The sequence below is a fragment of the Asterias rubens genome, chromosome 12, assembly GCF_902459465.1.
Source record: "Asterias rubens chromosome 12, eAstRub1.3, whole genome shotgun sequence".
Taxonomy (NCBI): Eukaryota; Metazoa; Echinodermata; class Asteroidea; order Forcipulatida; family Asteriidae; genus Asterias; species Asterias rubens.
The window spans coordinates 10664430-10678401 of NC_047073.1; the positions used below are offsets into that span (position 1 = coordinate 10664430).

The window sequence follows — 13972 nt, forward strand, 5'->3', positions numbered from 1 at the left end:
ATTTTTCTGTATTAGATAAAGGTATAAAGATAACAAATGACATGTTATTATAACTGTATGTACCAACAACAAAAATCAAACTTCCTCCCAAACAGCAAAATTAACTAAATCATAAAATCTAAAACAAAATATTTGTTATTATTAGCACCAGGTTTAGAATGAAAACATACACCCAGAGTCTAGACACCTTACATGGCCTTTCATTTATTTTTTTCTTATGATACACAAATTGTTTCATTTTAAAATCCCTAAAAACCAACTCACAAGTTTAAAAAACTAATCAATCACTGGCAGCTCTTTAAAGTTTAACTGAACGCCATTTTGATCGTCATTATTTCAGACAATGTGGTTCCCATTATTATTTTATTAGCTGTGAGGGATATTATCAATCATAATAAATGATTGTTGTTCCTGTTCACGTCAGGGCATTACACCACAGAGAGTAACAATGGGATTGGAAGCTGTTACGAAAATGCTGAGTAAATTACATGTAGGATCATGATTGAATGATGCCAAGCATAACTAAACATGTTCATGTACATGTAGTAGGACACATCAATAGTATGCAGCCAATACGGTAGCTATCGTGCTTCTAAAACACGAAGGTTTTCCTGAAGAAGAAAACAAAAATTGAAAACAGACCCAATATATTTATCTCTAGATGATTGAATAAAAAGGGAAAAAAACAAGAAGCGAAATGTGTTTAACAAATGAATTTTGAGAAGTGGAAAGGGAACTCTCCATTAATATACACAATCAAGGAGCCCTGCGGCAAAACTCGCTGGAAATCCAACCTTTGCGCATGTTAACAAGGTTTGAGCTGCATTTTTACCCTATTTCCCACTTTCCCTGTAGTATAGTAGTAAATGTCTGCTTGTTATTTCTAATTCACTCAAGTGCTTGACGACAACTGGTGAAGGTTTCTCCGAACAGAGGACACCGTAACGAAACCTAAATTAAATGATAATTTGTTTTTCCTTCTTTCTAAACAAAATCTGGGACAAGGACCTTTCACCACATGCGAGAAAATGAATGAAAGCATACACAGGTATGCACATTTGTACATGTTCAACATAATACAGTAACTAGGACGCTACACAGAGGTGTTGGCAATCAAAAAAACCACTGTGTAGGCGTACAGAAGCGTGGGAATGTTCCTTTTCAAGTAATCACAATAATTTTCCTGGACAATTTTCATTTAACCTTCATTGGCACTCTGGCATATTATACATAGTACCTATTCTGGTCTCTCCTCAGAACCTGTTTACTAAAGGGGCCCTACAACCTTGACACACACAGGGATGGAATAGACTGTGGCTGAGTTAGAGGCCTATGGTTCACAGTCAATCCAAACCAATGACCCATGTAAAGACTGAGGCATTACAAATCTGCCATGCTTGCAGATTTGTGAATTCCAGCGTTTATCCTGCTTTAAGTGTAAACTTTTGTGCACAGGAATTTGTAATACACATGTGTAGGCTATGTAGCCTACACCTGCAGTGTTTACATGCAACCATGGAGAAGCTATGTGTGCAACAATGCATACATAAAGTAATTTTGCCTTATGTAATTCACATAAACAAAGTATGAATTGGTAATTATGATTGTAGACAATCCAGTCCAGGCGTTACCTTTTGACAACATTGTACTTAATATAATTTCCTAATGAACATGATTTAAGCTGATTATTCAACGCTAGCTGGTAAATGTAAAGGAGTCCACTATCAAGAGCTGCTTTTAAGCGAAAAAAAAAAAAAAAAAAAACGTTTTGACAGAATAAGATTACCAGTCAACCATTCCCTACATGTATGTACTGTACAAAAACGGTACTGGTTTCCTTCTAATTTTTGCTGAGCAGAAAATTAAGAAGCATAATTTTTGTGTTTAAAATCAGCTCTTTGAAATTGGGCCCTGATACAATGTGTACTTTGTTCCCGTGGTAGATTTATAAAAAAGGCCTGGACTTGAAGCACTTAAATCATATCCATATTGTGCCTATTTTCAAACACCTAATAATAATAACAGTAAGTATAGCCCCAAATTACAGTAAAGTCTCAACAACTCAAGCGCTTTTGTAAAGTCAAGAGGGAAAAACCGGGAATGTGCGAGCATGATTTATGCACACTGTCTTGAATGAAGTCTTTTTCCCAGTATGCCCTTAGGATAACGAATAGTTATTTATCATCACAGGCCTGTATGCTTCGCTGTTGAAAGGGCAAGGGCACCAAGGCATGTTTTTCTTGGTAAAGGGCACCCTATGATGAAATTGCAAATTTGTACTGGATCATTTTGAGGGCACCAAGGCAATGACCAGGGGACACGGAGGCAATCGCCTTCGTTGCCTCCGTGAAGTATCAGGCCTGTCATCATCACAAGAAGGAACTACTCAAATCCTTCCAACCTCAGCACGCATGATATTTGGTCAGTGGGAAAAAAAAAGTAGGAACATTTTTTTTTAAGACAAGGGCTGACCTACTTGTTCAGGGCTTAGTAGAATTTTTGAGATTAAATGTAATCGCAGTTTTCCAATTTTCCAAGGACAACAAAATCTGCAAAAAAGATGCAAGTAGTCTAGACAAAAGTAGAGAGAATATCATGCCTTCTCAGTTTGAGTACACTAATTGTAATGGGAAAAATAGAAAATAGACATCTACACTGTACATGTTTACTTTGAACAAAACTGACAGGTGCCAACAATCAATAAGAATTGAAGGTCTATTTATACTATTACATGTCCTCCACTTCAGTCATTTCTGAAACAAAATTATGGAACCGAAACAAAGATAAAGCATCCCTCTTCATTATGAAATTGGAAAAAGAAAAGAAAAATGTCTTACCTAAATGCAAGATATGGAGGGTTTGTTCCGCAAACGAGTGGCCGATATGCCTCCTCTGGTGTTTTCTTCAAATATATCACCTGCGGGGAAAAAAGAATACATTTTTAGAGAACTGCTCTTTCGATTTAAAATTTACTCGTCTGTAATGTTATCATTTATAAACAGGGCTACAAATAAAAACATTTATAACGGCATCATTGGTGCATGTTTCCAGTAAACATGGTAAAAGCTCAAAATCCACCAAGAAATTTTTTGGTCAAAATAAATGCACATGAAACATGCTTAGAATCTATAATGTACAATTGAAACGTATATATTTACATGAACTGGCAACCAATTGGTCTTTTTATTGCAGCCCACAAATAATAACAACACCGTATAACAAATCAAAAGATATTTTTCTTTTATTTAAATATTATAAACTAAAAATTTAAATGAAAAAAATTGGGAATAATACAGGTCTTAAACTAGAAAACTAAAGTTAGAAAACTAATCAGATAGAATTTAAAAAAAAAAGCCTGAAAACACTACATTACTGGAAACCTACATACACCATACAGGTGTTTCAAATAAGCCTTTGTTGTGACTCACAAAGGATGACAACAAAAAACACAATTAACTAGAATCCACAATGACCGAATTTCATCATGAACAAAAACCCCACTCCATTTGATAACAAAAGAAGTTGCAGCAATTAATGCTTGACTGATGATTGATAGAAGATTTGTGTTATTAAAAATGCATTGCAGCTGAAACTAGAAAGTAAAAATACAAATTGCATAATTCCAGGTCAGTAAGTCCATCTATACACGATGAATTGTCATTTTTAAAATATCCTTTCAGACAAATGTCCTTAAATAGCATGAAGCCACCATACTTCACTAAACAGATTTAAACCCACAGACCTTGACACTACTTGACAAACACAACAATGTACAGGATTTGTCAATAATCTGAATCAATATAAATTGATTAGTTTCATTTTCAAGACAACCTACACTGTAGTCCTACAATGTAAAATGACTGCAAAGTTCATACCAGAGTAAACAATTTTGTCAATGTCAAAAAAATAGCATGAGAAGAACAAAAAATAACCGATATATATTGTATTTTGATAGCCACGTGCCCAGAACCAAAATAAGCACATTTCATTTACATTTACAAATGTAGATGCATGCACAAAATCCCTCATAAAAAAGACAAATTTGTTTATGTTTTGGTGTTGTTTTTCTCTACTATTAAAAGTGGGATCAGGACCACATAATCTGAATTAATTTCCAAGGGCTTGTTGGGCGGTGTAGAAAATAAAAATAAAATTGACCCTTCCTCTACATGTTCATGAACACTTAACATAAAACATAAGTATGTTTTAAATGTTATACCTTTATGAAGAAAAAAATTTCCGTCTACAAAAAAAGAAAAATTTTTGTTGATCCTAAAGACTGATCTGAAAGCAACTGAAGTGCCCCAGTTGCCCCGGGCAATATAATAACAACAATGATATCGGCCCTTGGGGAAACTGAGTCAGATTACAGCGCATGATATTGACCCACAGTCTGAGACAGACACATTCAGAGATTAATTTGGCACTAGTGCCCAGCGGGCACATCTCAACATAAAACACTGTAAAAACATGAACAATAATATCATCAACTAAAACTTTTCAAAATTACAATGTAATGTGCATACTGTACATCGCCTTATGAAATATGGGGCAATTTACAGACAACCAGTTTCAGGCAATCTCTTTGAAAATGTCACAGGAAAATAGTGTTAGAAAAAGGTCTGCTACTGGTACAACCAAAGTGTTCCTTTTTGCATGCAACCAAGACCAGTGGAAGTGATGAACAAACCAACACACAAATTCTATGTTGTTCTGTGTGTGTGTCTTTTGACACTCGGGGGGGGGGGGGGGGGGGGGGGAGGAAGATCAAATGGGATCACCTGAGAAAAAGCCTCCGGGGAATGGGAATCTACACTTAGATTTATCAAAAGAATGCTCTTAATATAGATGTTCATATTTAAAGGAATAGCATTTTGTTGTTGCTGTTGAACAGCATACAGTATTTACCTTCTTTGTTTTTTTTTTTTTTATTTATTTTTTATTTACTACTGACTAAGCTTGGGCGATATCACGATATTATCGAATATCGTGATACTAGATTGGAAACGATTTCGATATCGGATGGATTTGGTTTTATTCGAAATATCGATATATCGCGATATATCGCAACAGCCCTGATACTTCGGCTTTTAAGGGGCACGGCAGTTTTGCCTTGACTTTTTGTAAAAATTTAGGGCACCAAGGCAATTTTCAAAAATTTGGAAGGGCATCACGGCAATCATAAAAAGTTGCGAAGGGCACGACGGCAGTTTGAAAAAAAACCTCCGAGTTGCCTATAAAAAATAGTTCTGTTACTGTTACCCAATGAAAAAAGAAAGCATTCATCTAATTCAACAAAATAAAGAACAACTACTTACAATACACAATTCCTAAATAATTTTTGTTCATACGTAATCCTACTATTGGTCATGCACGTTGTGTAGTTTTTCGTAGAGACGCTAAAATTCCCACGTAACTGCTCCATTTTGACACGATGTTGACAGAATAAATGCATGCGGTGCGCGACGACTATGCTGTACATGATGGTACATCACATGTACCAAGCATGGGGAAAACCACTATCCCAGCATGCAAGGACACGTCGAGTCTTTTTCTCAAGGCGTTTAGCGTTGGTTCGCGTAATTTTACCACTAGAGGGCGTTTACTCTCACGCTATCGCTCTGTTCCGAAACGCCCTCTAGCGTTCGATGTTTCGAGTATTTTTTTGTCGCACGCAAAGAACAACGACTAACGGGCCTGAAATCTGCTGTTGTGCCTTACGTGCGTGAAATTGGGGTATATTTCGTTGCGTGAAATTTACACAGACATCGGGACTTTTTGGCTTATTTTCGAACTTTGACAACGTTGAATATAATTTGTTTTCGGGAGGAAGGGCACGGCGGCAATGATGAGAAAAGGGCCGTGAAAAATTGGTTTTTTGAAGGGCATTGCGGCAATCGGTAGGGGCAACGACGGCAATTGCCGTGAAAAATTGGTTTTTTGAAGGGCATTGCGGCAATCGGTAGGGGCAACGACGGCAATTGCCGTCGTTGCCGTCGTGAAGTATCAGGGCTGTCGCAATAATATATCGCTGTCGATTAAGTATCGCAGTATCGCGATGTAATTCCTAGCCGAGACATCTTGCACCCCATAGGTTTGGAGTAAAACCAGAAGAATAGGTCATTAGAACACCTCTCTTATGTATGCAACGAATATCTCTTCTACAACTTTCACTGGGAGTTTGAAGACTGATGATGTCAAATTTAATTAATCATGATGATATCGAATATCGCGATATATTGTCGGCGATATATCGTGAGTAAAATAAATCGATATCGCCCAAGCTTACTACTGACACCATTCCAGTCAGCTTATACATGTACACGTAGGCCTACATTTGCGCCATGGCTTTGTGAAGTTTTCTTGACTAGAATTATACATAGGCCTAATACATATCGGCTTAAAGTCGAACGTGGTACTTCGTTCTCGAAAAGGGTAAGGCAAAATCTCCTCAAGTGGTAAAATGTACTTCCACAGTTCAAGGAGAAAAATACGGCATTTTTACTGGAACGTTCCAACAGTCACCAAGGCAATCAGCCATTTTGAGGTGGATACATTAGTGCAGTATTTGGTTTGGGTAAATTTTTCTGTAATACACCTACACACAAAACAGGGCACTTTTTTAGTGTCCACCTATCTCAAAAAGGTCAATAACTCGCATTTATGGAGGCGAATGCCCCCTTAAGCATCAGGTCTACATGAGGTACCTTTTTGGCATAATACTGCTGTTAGTTACAATTTGACGTCCTGTATAATAAAAGGATTTATAGCTGTACAGTGGTACATAGTAGGCCAATTGAAATCTGTTATCACTTTCTTCTTAACCCATAGATCACTGAAGTGACAATTAATGAGGGAATATTTTTCACAATATTCACTTCTTTTCTGACTTCTGTTCAGCCTTGTCAAAGATGCACATCTGTTTTAAATAGAAAATGCTCTGTTTTTTCCCCCAAGGATTGAGAGACCAATTTAAGAACTCACTCCGCGACAGTGCAGTTAATAATATAGATATTATAAGAATAAGTAGTAGTCCCAGCCAATTTAGGTAGTAGTTAAAAAGCAGGACAGTTCTTTTTAGAACTGAGAAGTCTCCCGAACAATCCAATAAATCTACTCTGCGGTAGTAGAATAAAGCAAGACAGTTCTCTAAAGAACAAACTCTACCTGGCAAGTAGATTTTGTCTTTTTGTAATATTAAATTATAAACATTCTGCATGGACGGTAGATGGCCAAAAGTTCAAGCGAGCACAGTCAAATTTCATCGGCTAAGTCATTAGGTCTAAAGGCCGGTTTATAGTCGGTTGCGTGATGGTCGCGCGATGGAAATCTTGACGCGTGATCCTAAAAAACACAGTTTATAGTCATAGCTAAGGCATATATACTGTGTCTTTATTTATCGTCGCGTCACGAATTCCAACGCGCCACCATCGCCCTATCGACTATACCCCGGCCTTAACTGTTGTAATACACAGAACTTACCGAGTAGGCTCCAACGAGATATGCAGCATTGGCACGTTTCTTAGCATCAAAGGTTGTGTAGTGGACAATTTTCTTCTTGGCTAACGAGAAGGACTAAAGATGAAGAAAAGCAAACAAAAAGTTATTTTATTTCGATACTCACAGTTAAGACATAGTACACAAAACACCAGGACAACTTTTCATGGCATTGCTTACCATTGACCACAGCGCTTCCTACCAAGGGTTCTCCCTATGCACAAGCTGGCCGATATGCAGAATTTGCATGCAGAATTTGCATGCAGAATTTGCATGCAGAATTTGCATGCAGAATTTGCATGCAGAATTTGCATGCAGAATTTGCATGCAGAATTTGCATGCAGAATTTGCATGCAGAATTTGCATGCAGAATTTGCATGCAGAATTTGCATGCAGAATTTCGGCCGCTACACAAAATTTAATTGTTAGGTTTTTTTGTTTCATAACAAATCAAGAGAAAACCATAGAATGCTCCAGATTGCAGAGTTAGTACTTTTTGTAAACTGAGATAATAATTATTTAGTAGAAAACATTCCAAAGACCTTGATCCAATTTATTGTGGTTCATTTTCAGGGAACATTTCTGCAGCTCTCCAATATGGCACATGAGATTTGAGTAAACTGCTAAAAATGCGACAAAATATCACAACCCTTACTGAGTGCATTTTGTTACATTTTGCAGAGTAAAAGTGTAAAAAGGCAAGTTTCAACTTAAAAGTTTCTCTTAACAAGTTATTCACTAAAAACACTAATGAAAGTGAGACCTAGAAGGAGGAAAAAGTACAATAATAATTATAACTGAAAATTTCCTATTTCATAAGCCCAATATTTAAATTTATAATTGAATGTTTCTTCATTTGAAAGTTTTTACCTTTAATTTTTTGTTGACTTTGCAACAGTATCTGTACAGTTGTCCTAGATTCAATGGCCCAAAGTCTGCATAGAAGCTGAAAGAGAAAAAAAAAAAAATATTCACTTACATTTAATAACAGAAAATGATTTACGCTGGAAATCATCATGCTAAAAGTGTCAATATTGATAACACAAATTTCTCTTCATTATGGGTGATTATCCACAAGAGTAAAAGACTGACAAGAGCTTGAGCTCAAACTTGTTACTGGTCAGTGAAAATGGGTTGAACAAGCACGAAAGTAAGAGAAAATCTCATTTGTGAGTGTAATTTGATACTAAACAAATGGAACATCAATTTATAAGACCACAGCAAGCTGGTCCTTGTTAAAGACTCATACTAATACTAGTAATAGTCAACTATTTGTGTCTATTAAAAACAAATTACACAACGAGGTTGATTATCAAAACTCAATTACAAAACATCATCAGACTTTTAAAGCCATGAGTTTACAGGCCCAATACTAGAATCACTGACATTGGGCCTGCAGTTCAGTGTTAACTTCGAGCCCTGCTGGTCTGGTAGACCATGGAGGGGTTAACATCAAAATGATCCATTAATGCAGTATACACATTTTTTTTAACAATCAAACATTTTTAAAACAATGCAAAGCGACTAGAGTAGATAGTTGTTCAATTCCAAACTAATTTTCTACATTAAAAATCATTAAAAACTTGAAGGCATTTAATAAGAACATATACAGAGTTTTAATTTGTCGACAATTACTCACTTTTCATACACAAGTTCTTCCCCAACATTAAAATAATGGGTGTTTATTGTGCTCCGAGGTTTTGTCCGAAGTGTTGCAAAATAAAACCGGTCTGTAAAAAGAAAGAAGTCAAAGGAAATGATTATTTATTTGATCAAAAAGTGCACAGAAAATTTGCTGCAAACAGTTAAAAACTTCTTTTCTAAAATTAAAAACACAAAAAATTCAAAAATTCAAATGTTCAGAAATTTAAATTAATCTTCACTAAAGTGAGTGTTTTTTAAGCTGCGATTATCATACATTGTCACATTAGTTCCTAGTCATGCGCATCAGGAAGATAATCAGTTACAGTTATGAATAATATGATTATCGCAACTTTAGTCACATACAAAAATGGTACAAAAAATAAAGTTCTGCGACAAATCTGTATTGTGTAAAATGCATAAAGTAAATAAATTTGCTCCTGATCCTAAATAAACATCTCCACCTGTCCACATGATTTAGTACATTCAACGCCCTTAAAAACATACACAAATACATATTTTACTTGCATAAGTTACACTTTAGATAACTTTCCGTATGGCACCACCACCTTTTCACTCATTTTTACAAAAAGGGATATCTCATTGAGGTAAATTATATATATTTTTTACAAAATATTAGATACTACCGGTATATTATTTCATATCAAATGAAAAAGTGGTGGCGCTATGCGGAAACTTTTCCTACAGTTTTTAAACGTATTCAATTTTCATAAATTTTAATGAAACAAAAACAATTAGTATAATAAAATTCATATTCATAATTTAAAGATATAATTGTACCTTTAATTATTTCAGAAGCACTCAACAGTTCGTTTTCCTCCGCCATCATAGACGACAAAATATTCATCATTTTCTTCTAAAAAAGTATCTGTAGCTTCTGTTCAAATGTACACGACGAGTCACACACAGAACGTCGTTCGTTTGAACTTGAAGATATCCAAACACAGCACAAAAGTTTAAAAACAGCAAGGACTAGCAGTAGCAGCAGTGCACCACGCTGGTCATGTGGTTGAAAATGTCAGTCTTATTATATAAAAATTATATTTACATGTAGTTCTTAAACTTCTTAATATTGCAGTCATGACCAATCAATTGTACTTCCAAGTTCCACAGACATGATCGATGTAAACTTTGAATGAAAATAGCAGTCAGCAAAAATCGAAGTCCGAAATAAACTTCGAGGTTTCTGAGGTTTAGAAATCTAGCAGTCTACAGCCGATTCCGTTCCAAGTTGTTTTCAAATATAAGGTCAACCACAAGGGGATTCCGTTTATAAAACTGCTGAAGTCGTTCCAATTTTGTTAACGGGTTTAGCGCATGTGAACACTTGTCAAGTCATTTTGACGTGAACTCAGCATCAAAATCAAATTCAAAACGAGTGGGCAACTTTAAAAAAGATAACACAGCACTCGTACGTCGTGCAACTCCCACCAAATTTCGACGACGGTAATCTTCCTCACAGGCCGCCAAATTCGAGGCAAATTCGATGACACCACTTCTGACCAACGGGGAAAACAAGCAGCAATCCACACATGCAGCGGTGATGTGAAAATGAAGGCGAATTAGTGAGCTATTGACATGTTTTGTGGGTCTATTTACATCACGAAATGTTCAGCTCCACAAGAACGGCCATGTTTGAACGTCGACCCCCGAAGATGACGTTTACACACGTGATACAAGTTGACCAATGAAATCAAGCGAACCGTCGTAGCCAAGCAATACGCAAATTTTGTGAATAAGAAATCAAGTTAAATTTGATATCACTTCTGATAAAGTTTTTTGAAAGATGCTAGGTGCGATTTTTTTGCCGATTTGAACTGAATGTTATTTAAAACGGCTAATTGTATTGATTTAAAAAAATTATAGTCTAACATTAATTTAAAATCCGCCAATGATAATAATTATTAGTAGTAGGTTGATTAAGAACTAATAATTATTGACGGGATCAAATCAATCAGCATGCATGTTTTGCATTTATTATGCGTGTGACATTATACAAAAGCTTGTTTGTATGTTTTTTGTTTTGTTTTGGGTTGTCTTTGTGGGTGTCATTTTGAAACAGCAACATCTCTGTCAAAGAAAAATGGGTTTTAACTTACTGTTAATGTAAATAATTGATACAAATATTGTTACAGTACAGAACGTAACCCCTGTAACAATTATTTAAATGGGGCAGTGCAAAACAAAAATGTGTGTTTCTGATATCTTCTTTTTAGTAAAATTAATTGTTAAATGTTGTATATGTGTCCCTTAAAGGCAGTGGACACTATTGGTAGTTACTCAAAATAATTATGAGCATAAAACCTTACTCTGGTAACGAGGTTGATAGTACTAAAACATTGAAACGGCTCCATCTGAAGTAACGTAGTTTTCGAGAAAGAAGTAATTTTCCTCGAATTTGATTTCGAGACCTCAGAATAACATTTTGAGGTCTCGACTAATCAAGCATCTGAAAGCACACAACTTCGTGTGACCAAGGGTGGTTTTTTTTCCCATTATTATCTCGCAACTTCGACGACCAATCATTTTGAGCTCAAATTTCCACGGGTTTGTTGTTTTATGCATATTACAAGCCTACACACCAAGTGAGAAGAATGGTCTTTGACAAAATGACAATATTTACCAATAGTGTCCATGTCTTTAATTGTGGACCCGGAAATTCACTGATTGCCCGCAGTGCACTATTGGGCCACAAACAAACAAACACAGAAGAAGGCAGCTTGGGAGATCTGCCTCGCCTTTTGTTTGACGGTAATACTAAACAGCGCCCTCTCTAAAGTTTTGTTGACGATTATTTTAACCAGTCTTGTGTTTGGTTTTTTGGTTTTTTTTCAAAGATGAACTTAGGCTCTTCCTGTTTGTTTTCCCTTTCCTGAAGGTTATGGACGTCAATTATTCTTGGCAACAATGGTTACATATTCTCAAAGGAAGGGGAGTTGAAATGTACCGTTTCTGAGAATTAATTAGCCACAAAAGTGTTTTTTAAAACACGCGCGGTGCTTTGTCTTTATCTCCTCTTTTCAATCTGCATCATGCAATTATGTCCTCTATGCAATATTATCCGGAGGACATTATTGCATATGCAATAATGTCCGCCGGACGCTGCTGCATAATGCAATTGTGTCCGCCCGGACACATTTGCATATGCAGTTGTGTCCGTCCCCGTGCAAAACAGTCATGGCAGTAAATTAAACGCCCTTGGCTGGTCGACGGAACACGTTCACCATTTTTTTTCAAGTGCATGTCATGAATGAAATGTTCGGCCGTTGGGTATTCGCTGCAATACGTGAATATTCATGCTACATATTATGTTCAGTGCATGCACGAGCGCTTACGCGCGCACATGTGTTCACCGGACGGTTTTTGCATAGCCCCGGACACGATTGCATATGCAAAAGTGTCCGGAGCGGACAGTACTGCATGGCGGACACATTGCATCTGACACCGGCCGCTCTGCGTGATGAGATTTGAGTGCACACAAGCTTCTAGCACCCCCTATTAACTTTTTCCGAACATAATTGTTTTCCACACGGGATGACTTATAGGCAGTGGACACTTTTGGTAATTACTCAAAATAATTATCAGCATAAAACCTTCAATGGTAATGAGTATAATGGGGAGCTGTTGAGACTTTGATGCTTGATGCTCTTCTCAGATACTTTTTTTGTGTGAACAAAATTGCTTATTTCTCTATAAAAATTACATCCAAGGGGGTGCCTAACAATGTTTTGAACACAATGTGCGCGCGATAATAATAACAGTGACCCAGTGCCCTTTGACAAGTACCTTTTATCGTTTAATGCGGACCCTATAGTATAAACAAATATTGTGAAAAACGGCTCCCACCGAAATAACGTAGCTGTAGAGAAAGAAGTAATTTTCCACGAATTTGATTTCGAGACCTCAGATTTGTGAATTTTGAGGTCTTGAAATCAAGCATTTGAAAGTAAATAACTTCAGGTGACAAGGGTATTTTTTCTTTCATTATTATTTCGCAACTTCGACGACCGATTGAGCTCAAATTTTCACAGATTTGTTATTTTATGCATATGTTGAGATACACCAAGTGAGAAGAAATTGATCTTTGACAATTACCAATAGTGTCCAGTGTCTTTAATCATTTTTTTGTGTGGCTGCGGGATGAATTCGGTAGTACAAGGATGGAATTGTAATGACTCTGATTTCACAAAGTTGTTCCATTGGTTATGGGCCAAATTTGAAAACTGCTTAGCAGAAAAAAATGCTTAGTGTAAAATAATAATGAGGCCCCTTACACAGAAACGGTTTGGACAAACTAGTGTAATATTGTATTCACCGACAAATATTGGGCCACGGGTTGGACGGATCTACTTACATTACCATGCACGCACCTGTCATTGCCCATTTTTGAGAAGGGTAGATTTTGATAGTATGAAATATTAATGTTGAATTGAATTGAAACATTTCTGTGTAAAGCTGTAATAAAATTGAGCTTGGCTGAAGTGAGGCCGTTTGTCCGCAGTGCCATCTTACGGTAGTCTATAGTTTACCGCAGATTTTGGTGTACATCTGGAGCTGCTCTCCATTAAACCTTTCCATTTTTTTTTTAATAAAGCAGCAATACAGTATCAGGTCAGAGGGTTATACCATGGAGGAATTTTCCTCCATGGTTATACTGTACTGTTTAATCGTCATCACCGCCCCCCCCCCAAAAAAAAACAAAAAAACAAAACAAATACAGCTCCGTCACGACACCTGTTTTTCCTTCGATCATCCTCACTCTCTCCGGTGAACCGACACGAGGGGGCGCAATCCCGGAGCACCAGCCAGACAC

The 13972-nt window shown here is 36.6% G+C and overlaps 1 protein-coding gene across 4 annotated transcripts in view; it reads right to left on the reverse strand.

Annotated features, from left to right (window-relative positions):
* The window catches only part of LOC117297929 (dual specificity protein phosphatase CDC14AB-like), a 32823-nt gene extending 22025 nt beyond the window's left edge, over positions 1-10798 (reverse strand). For all 4 annotated transcript variants that reach the window (XM_033781115.1, XM_033781117.1, XM_033781116.1 and 1 more), the window contains exons 1-5: positions 9940-10798; positions 9137-9227; positions 8368-8443; positions 7483-7575; positions 2838-2917 (exon numbers count right to left, since the gene is read on the reverse strand). In XM_033781115.1, the coding sequence (XP_033637006.1) occupies positions 2838-2917; positions 7483-7575; positions 8368-8443; positions 9137-9227; positions 9940-10009 (410 nt within the window). In that variant the 5' untranslated portion in view covers positions 10010-10798. The remainder of the gene's footprint in view (positions 1-2837; positions 2918-7482; positions 7576-8367; positions 8444-9136; positions 9228-9939) is intronic.
* Between the last annotated feature and the right edge of the window lie 3174 nt (positions 10799-13972).